This window comes from Bufo gargarizans, unplaced genomic scaffold (genome assembly GCF_014858855.1).
Source record: "Bufo gargarizans isolate SCDJY-AF-19 unplaced genomic scaffold, ASM1485885v1 original_scaffold_1067_pilon, whole genome shotgun sequence".
NCBI classification, from domain to species: Eukaryota; Metazoa; Chordata; class Amphibia; order Anura; family Bufonidae; genus Bufo; species Bufo gargarizans.
The window spans coordinates 54,694-67,356 of record NW_025334222.1 but is presented as its reverse complement, the minus strand read 5'-3'; the positions used below and the strand labels follow the sequence as shown (position 1 = coordinate 67,356).

The window sequence follows — 12,663 nt, the reverse complement described above, 5'->3', positions numbered from 1 at the left end:
TGTGACTACCTCTCAGACAGGATATACAGGCAGGTTGTCAGCAGTAATAGATGTTCCTGTAGTATAAGGTGTGATCTCATGTCTGATCACATGTCATTATATCAGTGATGTCATCAGCAGGGGGCGGGGCTGTGACTACCTCTCAGACAGGATATACAGGCAGGTTGTCAGCAGTAATAGATGTTCCTGTAGTATAAGGTGTGGATCTCATGTCTGATCACATGTCATTATATCAGTGATGTCATCAGCAGGGGGCGGGGCTGTGACAACCTCTCAGACAGGATATACAGGCAGGTTGTCAGCAGTAATAGATGTTCCTGTAGTATAAGGGGTGGATCTCATGTCTGATCACATGTCATTATATCAGTGATGTCATCAGCAGGGGGCGGGGCTGTGACTACCTCTCAGACAGGATATACAGGCAGGTTGTCAGCAGTAATAGATGTTCCTGTAGTATAAGGTGTGGATCTCATGTCTGATCACATGTCATTATATCAGTGATGTCATCAGCAGGGGGCGGGGCTGTGACTACCTCTCAGACAGGATATACAGGCAGGTTGTCAGCAGTAATAGATGTTCCTGTGGTATAAGGGGTGTGATCTCATGTCTGATCACATGTCATTATATCTGTGATGTCATCAGCAGGGGGCGGGGCTGTGACTACCTCTCAGACAGGATATACAGGCAGGTTGTCAGCAGTAATATATTTTTTAATGCCCGAAGCTGGCACAGCACAGCAACCAATTAGAGCACAGCTTTCATGTCATTTTCTGGCTCTGTTAATTGAAAGCCGTGCTGTGATTGGTAGCTGTGCGCTGCTCTGCTATTGGCTACTTTCAGAGATCTGCCCTCCCCCGGATATGTGGCGTTGCTGCCTTAAGAGCAGGGGCTGTGGCTGGTGGCCGCTTTAAGAGAAGGCTGAACCGCGAGAGAGGAAGTGATAGCGACCCAGAGACAGAGAGAGAGACGGGGCAGGTGGGAGAGACAGACAGGGAGAGAGAGAGAGAGACACACGGACAGGAAGCAGGTGGGAGAGAGAGGGGCAGGAGACAGCCGGTGAGTGCAGGCAGCGCCGCTTGGTGCGGACGGGCGGCTCCGGACAGCTGGGGGTTACTTCCTGCTATGCGCTGATAGCCGAGGGGCCGCACAGGTGAGCAGCTCCCATTCCTACCAGCAGGAGGCGCCGCCAGGATGAGGTGAGAGCCGAGCGGGGGCGTCCTCTACACCCCGAGCCTGTGTGATAGAGAGATAGATATATATACTGTACTGTGTGTGTATATACTGTACTGTGTGTATATACTGTACTGTACTGTGTGTGTATATACTGTACTGTGTGTATATACTGTACTGTACTGTGTGTGTGTGTGTACTGTGTGTGTGTATACTGTACTGTGTACTGTACTGTGTGTATATAGTGTACTGTGTACTGTACTGTGTGTGTACTGTGTGTATACTGTACTGTGTGTGTACTGTACTGTGTGTGTATATAGTGTACTGTACTGTGTACTGTACTGTGTGTGTACTGTACTGTGTGTACTGTACTGTGTGTGTACTGTACTGTGTGTGTATATAGTGTACTGTGTGTGTACTGTACTGTGTGTGTACTGTACTGTGTGTGTACTGTACTGTGTGTATATAGTGTACTGTGTGTGTACTGTACTGTGTGTGTACTGTACTGTGTGTGTACTGTACTGTGTGTGTATATACTGTACTGTGTGTATATAGTGTACTGTGTGTGTACTGTACTGTGTGTATATAGTGTACTGTGTGTGTACTGTACTGTGTGTGTATATAGTGTACTGTGTGTATATATAGTGTACTGTGTGTATATACTGTACTGTGTGTGTACTGTACTGTGTGTGTGTACTGTACTGTGTGTGTATATAGTGTACTGTACTGTGTGTATATACTGTACTGTGTGTGTACTGTACTGTGTGTGTATATAGTGTACTGTACTGTGTGTGTACTGTACTGTGTGTGTACTGTGTACTGTACTGTGTGTGTACTGTACTGTGTGTATAGTGTACTGTACTGTGTGTGTATATACTGTACTGTGTGTGTATATAGTGTACTGTACTGTGTGTGTACTGTACTGTGTGTATATAGTGTACTGTGTGTACTGTACTGTGTGTATATAGTGTACTGTGTGTACTGTACTGTGTGTATATAGTGTACTGTGTGTGTACTGTACTGTGTGTGTATATAGTGTACTGTGTGTATATACTGTACTGTGTGTGTACTGTACTGTGTGTATATAGTGTACTGTGTACTGTACTGTGTGTGTATATAGTGTACTGTACTGTGTACTGTACTGTGTGTGTACTGTACTGTGTGTATATAGTGTACTGTGTGTATATAGTGTACTGTGTGTATACTGTACTGTGTACTGTACTGTGTGTGTACTGTACTGTGTGTATATAGTGTACTGTGTGTACTGTACTGTGTGTATGTACTGTACTGTGTGTGTATATAGTGTACTGTGTGTATATACTGTACTGTGTATATACTGTACTGTGTGTGTGTACTGTACTGTGTGTGTATATAGTGTACTGTACTGTGTGTATATACTGTACTGTGTGTGTACTGTACTGTGTGTGTATATAGTGTACTGTACTGTACTGTGTGTGTACTGTACTGTGTGTGTACTGTACTGTGTGTGTACTGTGTGTGTACTGTACTGTGTGTGTACTGTACTGTGTGTGTACTGTGTGTGTACTGTGTACTGTACTGTGTGTGTACTGTACTGTGTGTATATAGTGTACTGTGTGTGTACTGTACTGTGTGTATATAGTGTACTGTGTGTGTACTGTACTGTGTGTATATAGTGTACTGTGTGTGTACTGTACTGTGTGTGTACTGTACTGTGTGTGTACTGTGTACTGTACTGTGTGTGTACTGTACTGTGTGTATATAGTGTACTGTGTGTGTACTGTACTGTGTGTGTACTGTACTGTGTGTATTTACTGTACTGTGTGTATATAGTGTACTGTACTGTGTGTATACTGTACTGTGTACTGTACTGTGTGTGTACTGTACTGTGTGTATATAGTGTACTGTGTGTACTGTACTGTGTGTATATAGTGTACTGTGTGTATACTGTACTGTGTACTGTACTGTGTGTACTGTACTGTGTATATAGTGTACTGTACTGTGTGTATATAGTGTACTGTGTGTATACTGTACTGTGTGTACTGTACTGTGTGTATATAGTGTACTGTGTGTGTACTGTACTGTGTGTGTACTGTACTGTGTGTGTACTGTACTGTGTGTATATAGTGTACTGTACTGTGTGTGTACTGTACTGTGTGTATATAGTGTACTGTACTGTGTGTATACTGTACTGTACTGTGTGTGTACTGTACTGTGTGTATATAGTGTACTGTGTGTACTGTACTGTGTGTATATAGTGTACTGTGTGTATACTGTACTGTGTACTGTGTGTGTACTGTACTGTGTATATAGTGTACTGTGTGTACTGTACTGTGTGTATATAGTGTACTGTACTGTGTGTGTACTGTGTGTGTACTGTACTGTGTGTATATAGTGTACTGTGTGTGTACTGTACTGTGTGTGTACTGTACTGTGTGTACTGTACTGTGTGTGTGTACTGTACTGTGTGTGTATATAGTGTACTGTACTGTGTGTGTATATACTGTACTGTGTACTGTACTGTGTGTGTACTGTACTGTGTGTATATACTGTACTGTGTACTGTACTGTGTGTGTACTGTACTGTGTGTATATAGTGTACTGTGTGTGTACTGTACTGTGTGTGTACTGTACTGTGTGTGTACTGTACTGTGTGTGTACTGTACTGTGTGTGTATATACTGTACTGTGTGTATATAGTGTACTGTACTGTGTGTATACTGTACTGTGTACTGTACTGTGTGTGTACTGTACTGTGTGTATATAGTGTACTGTGTGTACTGTACTGTGTGTATATAGTGTACTGTGTGTATACTGTACTGTGTACTGTACTGTGTGTGTACTGTACTGTGTATATAGTGTACTGTGTGTACTGTACTGTGTGTATATAGTGTACTGTGTGTATACTGTACTGTGTACTGTACTGTGTGTGTACTGTACTGTGTGTATATAGTGTACTGTGTGTACTGTACTGTGTGTATATACTGTACTGTGTGTGTACTGTACTGTGTGTATATACTGTACTGTGTGTGTACTGTACTGTGTGTGTATATAGTGTACTGTACTGTGTGTGTGTATACTGTACTGTGTGTATACTGTACTGTGTGTATATACTGTACTGTGTGTGTATATACTGTACTGTGTGTGTACTGTGTGTGTATATAGTGTACTGTACTGTGTGTGTACTGTACTGTGTGTGTACTGTACTGTGTGTGTACTGTACTGTGTATACTGTGTGTGTACTGTACTGTGTGTGTACTGTACTGTGTGTATATAGTGTACTGTGTGTACTGTACTGTGTGTATATAGTGTACTGTGTGTACTGTACTGTGTGTATATAGTGTACTGTGTGTACTGTACTGTGTGTATACTGTACTGTGTGTATACTGTACTGTGTGTATATACTGTACTGTACTGTGTGTGTACTGTACTGTGTGTGTACTGTACTGTGTGTGTACTGTACTGTGTGTGTATATAGTGTACTGTGTGTGTATATAGTGTACTGTGTGTGTATATAGTGTACTGTGTGTATATACTGTACTGTGTGTGTACTGTACTGTGTGTGTACTGTACTGTGTGTGTACTGTACTGTGTGTGTACTGTACTGTGTGTGTACTGTACTGTGTGTATATACTGTACTGTGTGTATATACTGTACTGTGTGTATATACTGTACTGTGTGTGTATATACTGTACTGTGTGTGTGTACTGTACTGTGTGTGTATAGTACTGTGTGTGTGTACTGTACTGTGTGTGTGTACTGTACTGTGTGTGTGTACTGTACTGTGTACTGTACTGTGTACTGTACTGTGTGTATATAGTGTACTGTGTGTATATAGTGTACTGTGTGTGTACTGTACTGTGTGTGTACTGTACTGTGTGTGTATTGTACTGTGTGTGTATATACTGTGTGTGTATTGTACTGTGTGCTGTACTGTATGTGTATACTGTACTGTGTAGTGTACTTTGTGTACTGTGTGATAGAGAGAGAGATATATGTACTGTACTGTGTGTGTATACTATACTGTGTGAGAGATGTGTATAGATATATATACTTGTCTGGGTATACTGTACTGTGTGTGTGTGTGTGTATATATATATATATATATATATACACACACTGTACCTGCGCGGTGCGTGTGTGTACTGTACCTGCGCGGTGCGTGTGTGTACTGTACCTGCGCGGTGCGTGTGTGTACTGTACCTGCGCGGTGCGTGTGTGTACTGTACCTGCGCGGTGCGTGTGTGTACTGTACCTGCGCGGTGCGTGTGTGTACTGTACCTGCGCGGTGCGTGTGTGTACTGTACCTGCGCGGTGCGTGTGTGTACTGTACCTGCGCGGTGCGTGTGTGTACTGTACCTGCGCGGTGCGTGTGTGTACTGTACCTGCGCGGTGCGTGTGTGTACTGTACCTGCGCGGTGCGTGTGTGTGTACTGTACTGTACCTGCGCGGTGCGTGTGTGTGTACTGTACTGTACCTGCGTGGTGTGTGTGTGTACTGTACCTGCGCGGTGTGTGTGTACTGTACCTGCGCGGGTTATGGTCCGTGGTAGCAGAATCCATAGCGCAATTCAGTAAAAAAAACAACACAAACTGAAAACAAATTTCAAAATATAAAATTCACTTATCCCTACCATTGACCTGACGCCCCCGCAGTGTAACCCCCGGGTGAGGGTGACCTGACGCCCCGCAGTGTAACCCCCGGGTGAGGGTGACCTGACGCCCCGCAGTGTAACCCCCGGGTGAGGGTGACCTGACGCCCCGCAGTGTAACCCCCGGGTGAGGGTGACCTGACGCGCCCCGCAGTGTAACCCCCGGGTGAGGGTGACCTGACGCGCCCCGCAGTGTAACCCCCGGGTGAGGGTGACCTGACGCGCCCCGCAGTGTAACCCCCGGGTGAGGGTGACCTGACGCGCCCCGCAGTGTAACCCCCGGGTGAGGGTGACCTGACGCGCCCCGCAGTGTAACCCCCGGGTGAGGGTGACCTGACGCGCCCCGCAGTGTAACCCCGGGTGAGGGTGACCTGACGCGCCCCGCAGTGTAACCCCCGGGTGAGGGTGACCTGACGCGCCCCGCACTGTAACCCCCGGGTGAGGGTGACCTGACGCGCCCCGCACTGTAACCCCCGGGTGAGGGTGACCTGACGCGCCCCGCACTGTAACCCCCGGGTGAGGGTGACCTGACGCGCCCCTCACTGTAACCCCCGGGTGAGGGTGACCTGACGCGCCGCTCTCTATAACCCCCGGGTGAGGGTGACCTGACGCGCCGCTCTCTATAACCCCCGGGTGAGGGTGACCTGACGCGCCGCTCTCTATAACCCCCGGGTGAGGGTGACCTGACGCGCCGCTCTCTATAACCCCCGGGTGAGGGTGACCTGACGCGCCGCTCTCTATAACCCCCGGGTGAGGGTGACCTGACGCGCCGCTCTCTATAACCCCCGGGTGAGGGTGACCTGACGCGCCGCTCTCTATAACCCCCGGGTGAGGGTGACCTGACGCGCCGCTCTCTATAACCCCCGGGTGAGGGTGACCTGACGCGCCGCTCTCTATAACCCCCGGGTGAGGGTGACCTGACGCGCCGCTCTCTATAACCCCCGGGTGAGGGTGACCTGACGCGCCGCTCTCTATAACCCCCGGGTGAGGGTGACCTGACGCGCCGCTCTCTATAACCCCCGGGTGAGGGTGACCTGACGCGCCGCTCTCTATAACCCCCGGGTGAGGGTGACCTGACGCGCCGCTCTCTATAACCCCCGGGTGAGGGTGACCTGACGCGCCGCTCTCTATAACCCCCGGGTGAGGGTGACCTGACGCGCCGCTCTCTATACCCCCGGGTGAGGGTGGCCTGACGCGCCGCTCTCTATAACCCCCGGGTGAGGGTGGCCTGACGCGCCGCTCTCTATAACCCCCGGGTGAGGGTGACCTGACGCGCCGCTCTCTATAACCCCCGGGTGAGGGTGGCCTGACGCGCCGCTCTCTATAACCCCCGGGTGAGGGTGACCTGACGCGCCGCTCTCTATAACCCCCGGGTGAGGGTGACCTGACGCGCCGCTCTCTATAACCCCCGGGTGAGGGTGACCTGACGCGCCGCTCTCTATAACCCCCGGGTGAGGGTGACCTGACGCGCCGCTCTCTATAACCCCCGGGTGAGGGTGACCTGACGCGCCGCTCTCTATAACCCCCGGGTGAGGGTGACCTGACGCGCCGCTCTCTATAACCCCCGGGTGAGGGTGACCTGACGCGCCGCTCTCTATAACCCCCGGGTGAGGGTGACCTGACGCGCCGCTCTCTATAACCCCCGGGTGAGGGTGACCTGACGCGCCGCTCTCTATAACCCCCGGGTGAGGGTGACCTGACGCGCCGCTCTCTATAACCCCCGGGTGAGGGTGACCTGACGCGCCGCTCTCTATAACCCCCGGGTGAGGGTGACCTGACGCGCCGCTCTCTATAACCCCCGGGTGAGGGTGACCTGACGCGCCGCTCTCTATAACCCCCGGGTGAGGGTGACCTGACGCGCCGCTCTCTATAACCCCCGGGTGAGGGTGACCTGACGCGCCGCTCTCTATAACCCCCGGGTGAGGGTGACCTGACGCGCCGCTCTCTATAACCCCCGGGTGAGGGTGACCTGACGCGCCGCTCTCTATAACCCCCGGGTGAGGGTGACCTGACGCGCCGCTCTCTATAACCCCCGGGTGAGGGTGACCTGACGCGCCGCTCTCTATAACCCCCGGGTGAGGGTGACCTGACGCCCCGCTCTCTATAACCCCCGGGTGAGGGTGACCTGACGCCCCGCTCTCTATAACCCCCGGGTGAGGGTGACCTGACGCCCCGCTCTCTATAACCCCCGGGTGAGGGTGACCTGACGCCCCGCTCTCTATAACCCCCGGGTGAGGGTGACCTGACGCCCCGCTCTCTATAACCCCCGGGTGAGGGTGACCTGACGCCCCGCTCTCTATAACCCCCGGGTGAGGGTGACCTGACGCCCCGCTCTCTATAACCCCCGGGTGAGGGTGACCTGACGCCCCGCTCTGTAACCCCCGGGTGAGGGTGACCTGACGCCCCGCACTGTAACCCCCGGGTGAGGGTGACCTGACGCCCCTCTCTCTAACGCCCGGGTGACAGACGGGGCAGTGACGTGTGGTGTCTGACTTGCTGTTACTCCTGTTACGTCCTTAGTTCCTCCCTTCTCTCATTTTTTGTGGTATCTCCCATCAGCTTCTTATAGCCTTATATGGAGAAAACCACAACACACGGCGGGGGGAGCAGGGACAGAGGGAGCTGCGGGGAAACCACATTTTTATTTTTGTCCTGTGTCTGGCGCTGTAGATTATATGGGAGGCGTCCAATGCTTGGCGCAGCCGAGTGCCCTACGCTGTCCGCCATTACTCCCGCAGGCTGGCACCTTGAGTCTCATATAAGGGCTCGTGCTCGCGGACGTTGGGTGTTTTGCCGTCCACAAGTCACGGATACTGGCGTGGTGCATTACGCATTTTGCGGTGAATGGTTCTGCATACGGGCTGCAAAAGAAACGCGGAAAATACCACTGTGTGCATGAGCCCGAATTTATAGGTCCCAGTCACTAATCACACGAGCCAGGTCTACAGATCCAGGGAACGTGGGGTGTGATGTCATCGCTTCTTGTATGATGTCATCGCTTCTTGTATGATGTCAGCTTATGTGCCGCGCTGTGCAGGGTGTGATGTCATCGCTTCTTGTATGATGTCGGCTTATGTGCCGCCCTGTGCAGGGTGTGATGTCATCGCTTCTTGTACGATGTCGGCTTATGTGCTGCCCTGTGCAGGGTGTGATGTCATCGCTTCTTGTACAATGTCAGCTTATGTGCCGCCCTGTGCAGGGTGTGATGTCATCGCTTCTTGTACGTTGTCAGCTTATGTGCCGCCCTGTGCAGGGTGTGATGTCATCGCTTCTTGTATGATGTCGGCTTATGTGCCGCCCTGTGCAGGGTGTGATGTCATCGCTTCTTGTATGATGTCGGCTTATGTGCCGCCCTGTGCAGGGTGTGATGTCATCGCTTCTTGTATGATGTCAGCTTATGTGCCGCCCTGTGCAGGGTGTGATGTCATCGCTTCTTGTACGATGTCGGCTTATGTGCCGCCCTGTGCAGGGTGTGATGTCATCGCTTCTTGTACAATGTCAGCTTATGTGCCGCCCTGTGCAGGGTGTGATGTCATCGCTTCTTGTACGATGTCGGCTTATGTGCCGCCCTGTGCAGGGTGTGATGTCATCGCTTCTTGTACGATGTCAGCTTATGTGCTGCCCTGTGCAGGGTGTGATGTCATCGCTTCTTGTATGATGTCAGCTTATGTGCCGCCCTGTGCAGGGTGTGATGTCATCGCTTCTTGTACGATGTCAGCTTATGTGCTGCCCTGTGCAGGGTGTGATGTCATCGCTTCTTGTATGATGTCAGCTTATGTGCTGCCCTGTGCAGGGTGTGATGTCATCGCTTCTTGTATGATGTCAGCTTATGTGCCGCCCTGTGCAGGGTGTGATGTCATCGCTTCTTGTATGATGTCAGCTTATGTGCTGCCCTGTGCAGGGTGTGATGTCATCGCTTCTTGTATGATGTCAGCTTATGTGCCGCCCTGTGCAGGGTGTGATGTCATCGCTTCTTGTACGATGTCAGCTTATGTGCTGCCCTGTGCAGGGTGTGATGTCATCGCTTCTTGTATGATGTCAGCTTATGTGCCGCCCTGTGCAGGGTGTGATGTCATCGCTTCTTGTACGATGTCAGCTTATGTGCTGCCCTGTGCAGGGTGTGATGTCATCGCTTCTTGTATGATGTCAGCTTATGTGCTGCCCTGTGCAGGGTGTGATGTCATCGCTTCTTGTATGATGTCAGCTTATGTGCCGCCCTGTGCAGGGTGTGATGTCATCGCTTCTTGTATGATGTCAGCTTATGTGCTGCCCTGTGCAGGGTGTGATGTCATCGCTTCTTGTACGATGTCAGCTTATGTGCCGCCCTGTGCAGGGTGTGATGTCATCGCTTCTTGTACGATGTCAGCTTATGTGCTGCCCTGTGCAGGGTGTGATGTCATCGCTTCTTGTATGATGTCAGCTTATGTGCCGCCCTGTGCAGGTTGTGATGTCATCGCTTCTTGTATGATGTCAGCTTATGTGCTGCCCTGTGCAGGGTGTGATGTCATCGCTTCTTGTATGATGTCAGCTTATGTGCTGCCCTGTGCAGGGTGTGATGTCATCGCTTCTTGTATGATGTCACCCTGCTGCTCTGCGCAGGGTGTGATGTCATCGCTTCTTGTATGATGTCACCCTGCTGCTCTGCGCATGCTACGGTTTTTCATGGAGGGGTCGTTCTGACAACCTGGCGGTTCACGTGTACATACCTGCTCATCCAGCGGCACAGATCATTGGTCTTGGAGACCCTCCTGTTTGTCAGGTAATGTTGGGAGTTGTAGTGATAATGGTCTTGTTCTTCTCTGCAGTGAGACAGCGGTGGTCGCCGCCAGGGCCACCGTCATGGTGTATGATGATTCCGGTAAGAAGTGGATCAATGCTGGGGCTGGCCCCACCGGACACAGCCGAGTCCAGCTGTACTACAGCCCGGGGCCCCAGACCTACCGCGTGGTGGGGCGGAAGATCTCCGATCAACAGGTATGGCTCGTGTGTGTCCATCACGTAGGTTACACGTATGTATTGGGTATTGCAGTCGTGCATGTTATTTGGGGTGACACTGGGGACCTTGTTGCTGGAGGACGTTGGGTGAGGGTTGATATTTGAGGCGTTGCTGGGGTTACTGTATAAGAGACCTGAAGCCCAGGGATGATGAGAGTCTTCCTTCCCTGGAGACCCTCCAGGCTGTGGTTCTGACAGGGACCAGGAGGATGAGTTATTTCAGGAATGTGTCCCCCGCCTGGGGGCAGGAGGGTGAACTAAAGGGGCCCCCCTCCTCCACTCTCCTGAGCATCTTCATGCTGTGTGGACACGGGAAGGACGTGTTGTAACAGATGGTGGTGATTGCGCAGCTCAGGGGGCCGCCCTGTAGGAGAGAGTGACTGTAATGAGAGGAGTCCAGGGTGGTGTGGGCAGCCCCTCATCACAGCGCCCCCTGCAGGCTGTCTCTGGACATGGAGGACTTGGGGGCAGCCCCTCATCACAGCGCCCCCTGCAGGCTGTCTCTGGACATGGAGGTCTCGGGGAGCAGCCCCTCATCACAGCGCCCCCTGCAGGCTGTCTCTGGACATGGAGGTCTCGGGGGCAGATCCTCATCACAGCGCCCCCTGCAGGCTGTCTCTGGACATGGAGGACTTGGGGGCAGCCCCTCATCACAGCACCCCCTGCAGGCTGTCTCTGGACATGGAGGACTTGGGGGCAGCCTCTCCTCACTGCGCCCCCTGCAGGCTGTGTCTGGACATGGAGGTCTCGGGGGAAGCTCCTCATCACAGCGCCCCCTGCAGGCTTTCTCTGGACATGGAGGTCTCGGGGGCAGCCCCTCATCACAGCGCCCTCTGCAGGCTGTGTCTGGACATGGAGGTCTCAGGGGAAGCTCCTCATCACAGCGCCCCCTGCAGGCTGTCTCTGGACATGGAGGTCTCGGGGGCAGCCCCTCATCACAGCGCCCCCTGCAGGCTGTGTCTGGACATGGAGGTCTCAGGGGAAGCTCCTCATCACAGCGCCCCCTGCAGGCTGTCTCTGGACATGGAGGTCTCGGGGGTAGGGTGGTAGGGGCAGCCCCTCATCACAGCGCCCTCTGCAGGCTGTCTCTGGACATGGAGGACTTGGGGGCAGCCCCTCATCACAGCGCCCTCTGCAGGCTGTCTCTGGACATGGAGGACTTGGGGGAAGCCCCTCATCACAGCACCCCCTGCAGGCTGTCTCTGGACATGGAGGTCTCGGGGGTAGGGTGGTGGGGGCAGCCCCTCATCCTAGCTCCCCCTGCAGGCTGTCTCTGGACATGGAGGTCTCGGGGGCAGCCCCTCATCACAGCACCCCCTGCAGGCTGTCTCTGGACATGGAGGTCTCAGGGGGTAGGGTGGTGGGGGCAGCTCCTCATCACAGCGCCCTCTGCAGACTGTCTCTGGACATGGAGGTCTCGGGGGCAGCCCCTTATCACAGCACCCCCTGCAGGCTGTCTCTGGACGTGGAGGTCTGGGGGGCAGCCCCTTATCACAGCACCCCCTGCAGGCTGTCTCTGGACATGGAGGTCTGGGGGGCAGCCCCTTATCACAGCGCCCCCTGCAGGCTGTCTCTGGACATGGAGGTCTCGAGGGCAGCCCCTCATCCCAGCTCCCCCTGCAGGCTGTCTCAGGACATGGAGGTCTCGGGGGCAGCCCCTCATCACAGCGCCCCCTGCAGGCTGTCTCTGTCTGGACATGGAGGTGTCGGGGGGGCAGGTCTCGGGGGTAGGGTGGTGGGGGCAGCCCCTCATCCCAGCGTCCCCTGCAGGCTGTCTCTGGACATGGAGGTCTCGGGGGGGGTAGGGTGGTGGGGGCAGCTCATCATCACAGCGCCCTCTGCAGGCTGTCTCAGGACATGGAGGTCTCGG

At 52.9% G+C, this 12,663-nt stretch overlaps 1 protein-coding gene across 1 annotated transcript in view; it reads left to right on the top strand.

Moving 5' to 3' along the window:
* The first annotated feature begins 909 nt into the window (after positions 1–909).
* LOC122922928 (vasodilator-stimulated phosphoprotein-like) overlaps positions 910–12,663 on the top strand; it is a 24,328-nt gene continuing 12,574 nt past the window's right edge. Inside the window, exons 1-2 of the mRNA XM_044273696.1 lie at positions 910–1,196; positions 10,604–10,772. Of these exons, the coding sequence (XP_044129631.1) occupies positions 1,192–1,196; positions 10,604–10,772 (174 nt within the window). The 5' untranslated portion in view covers positions 910–1,191. The remainder of the gene's footprint in view (positions 1,197–10,603; positions 10,773–12,663) is intronic.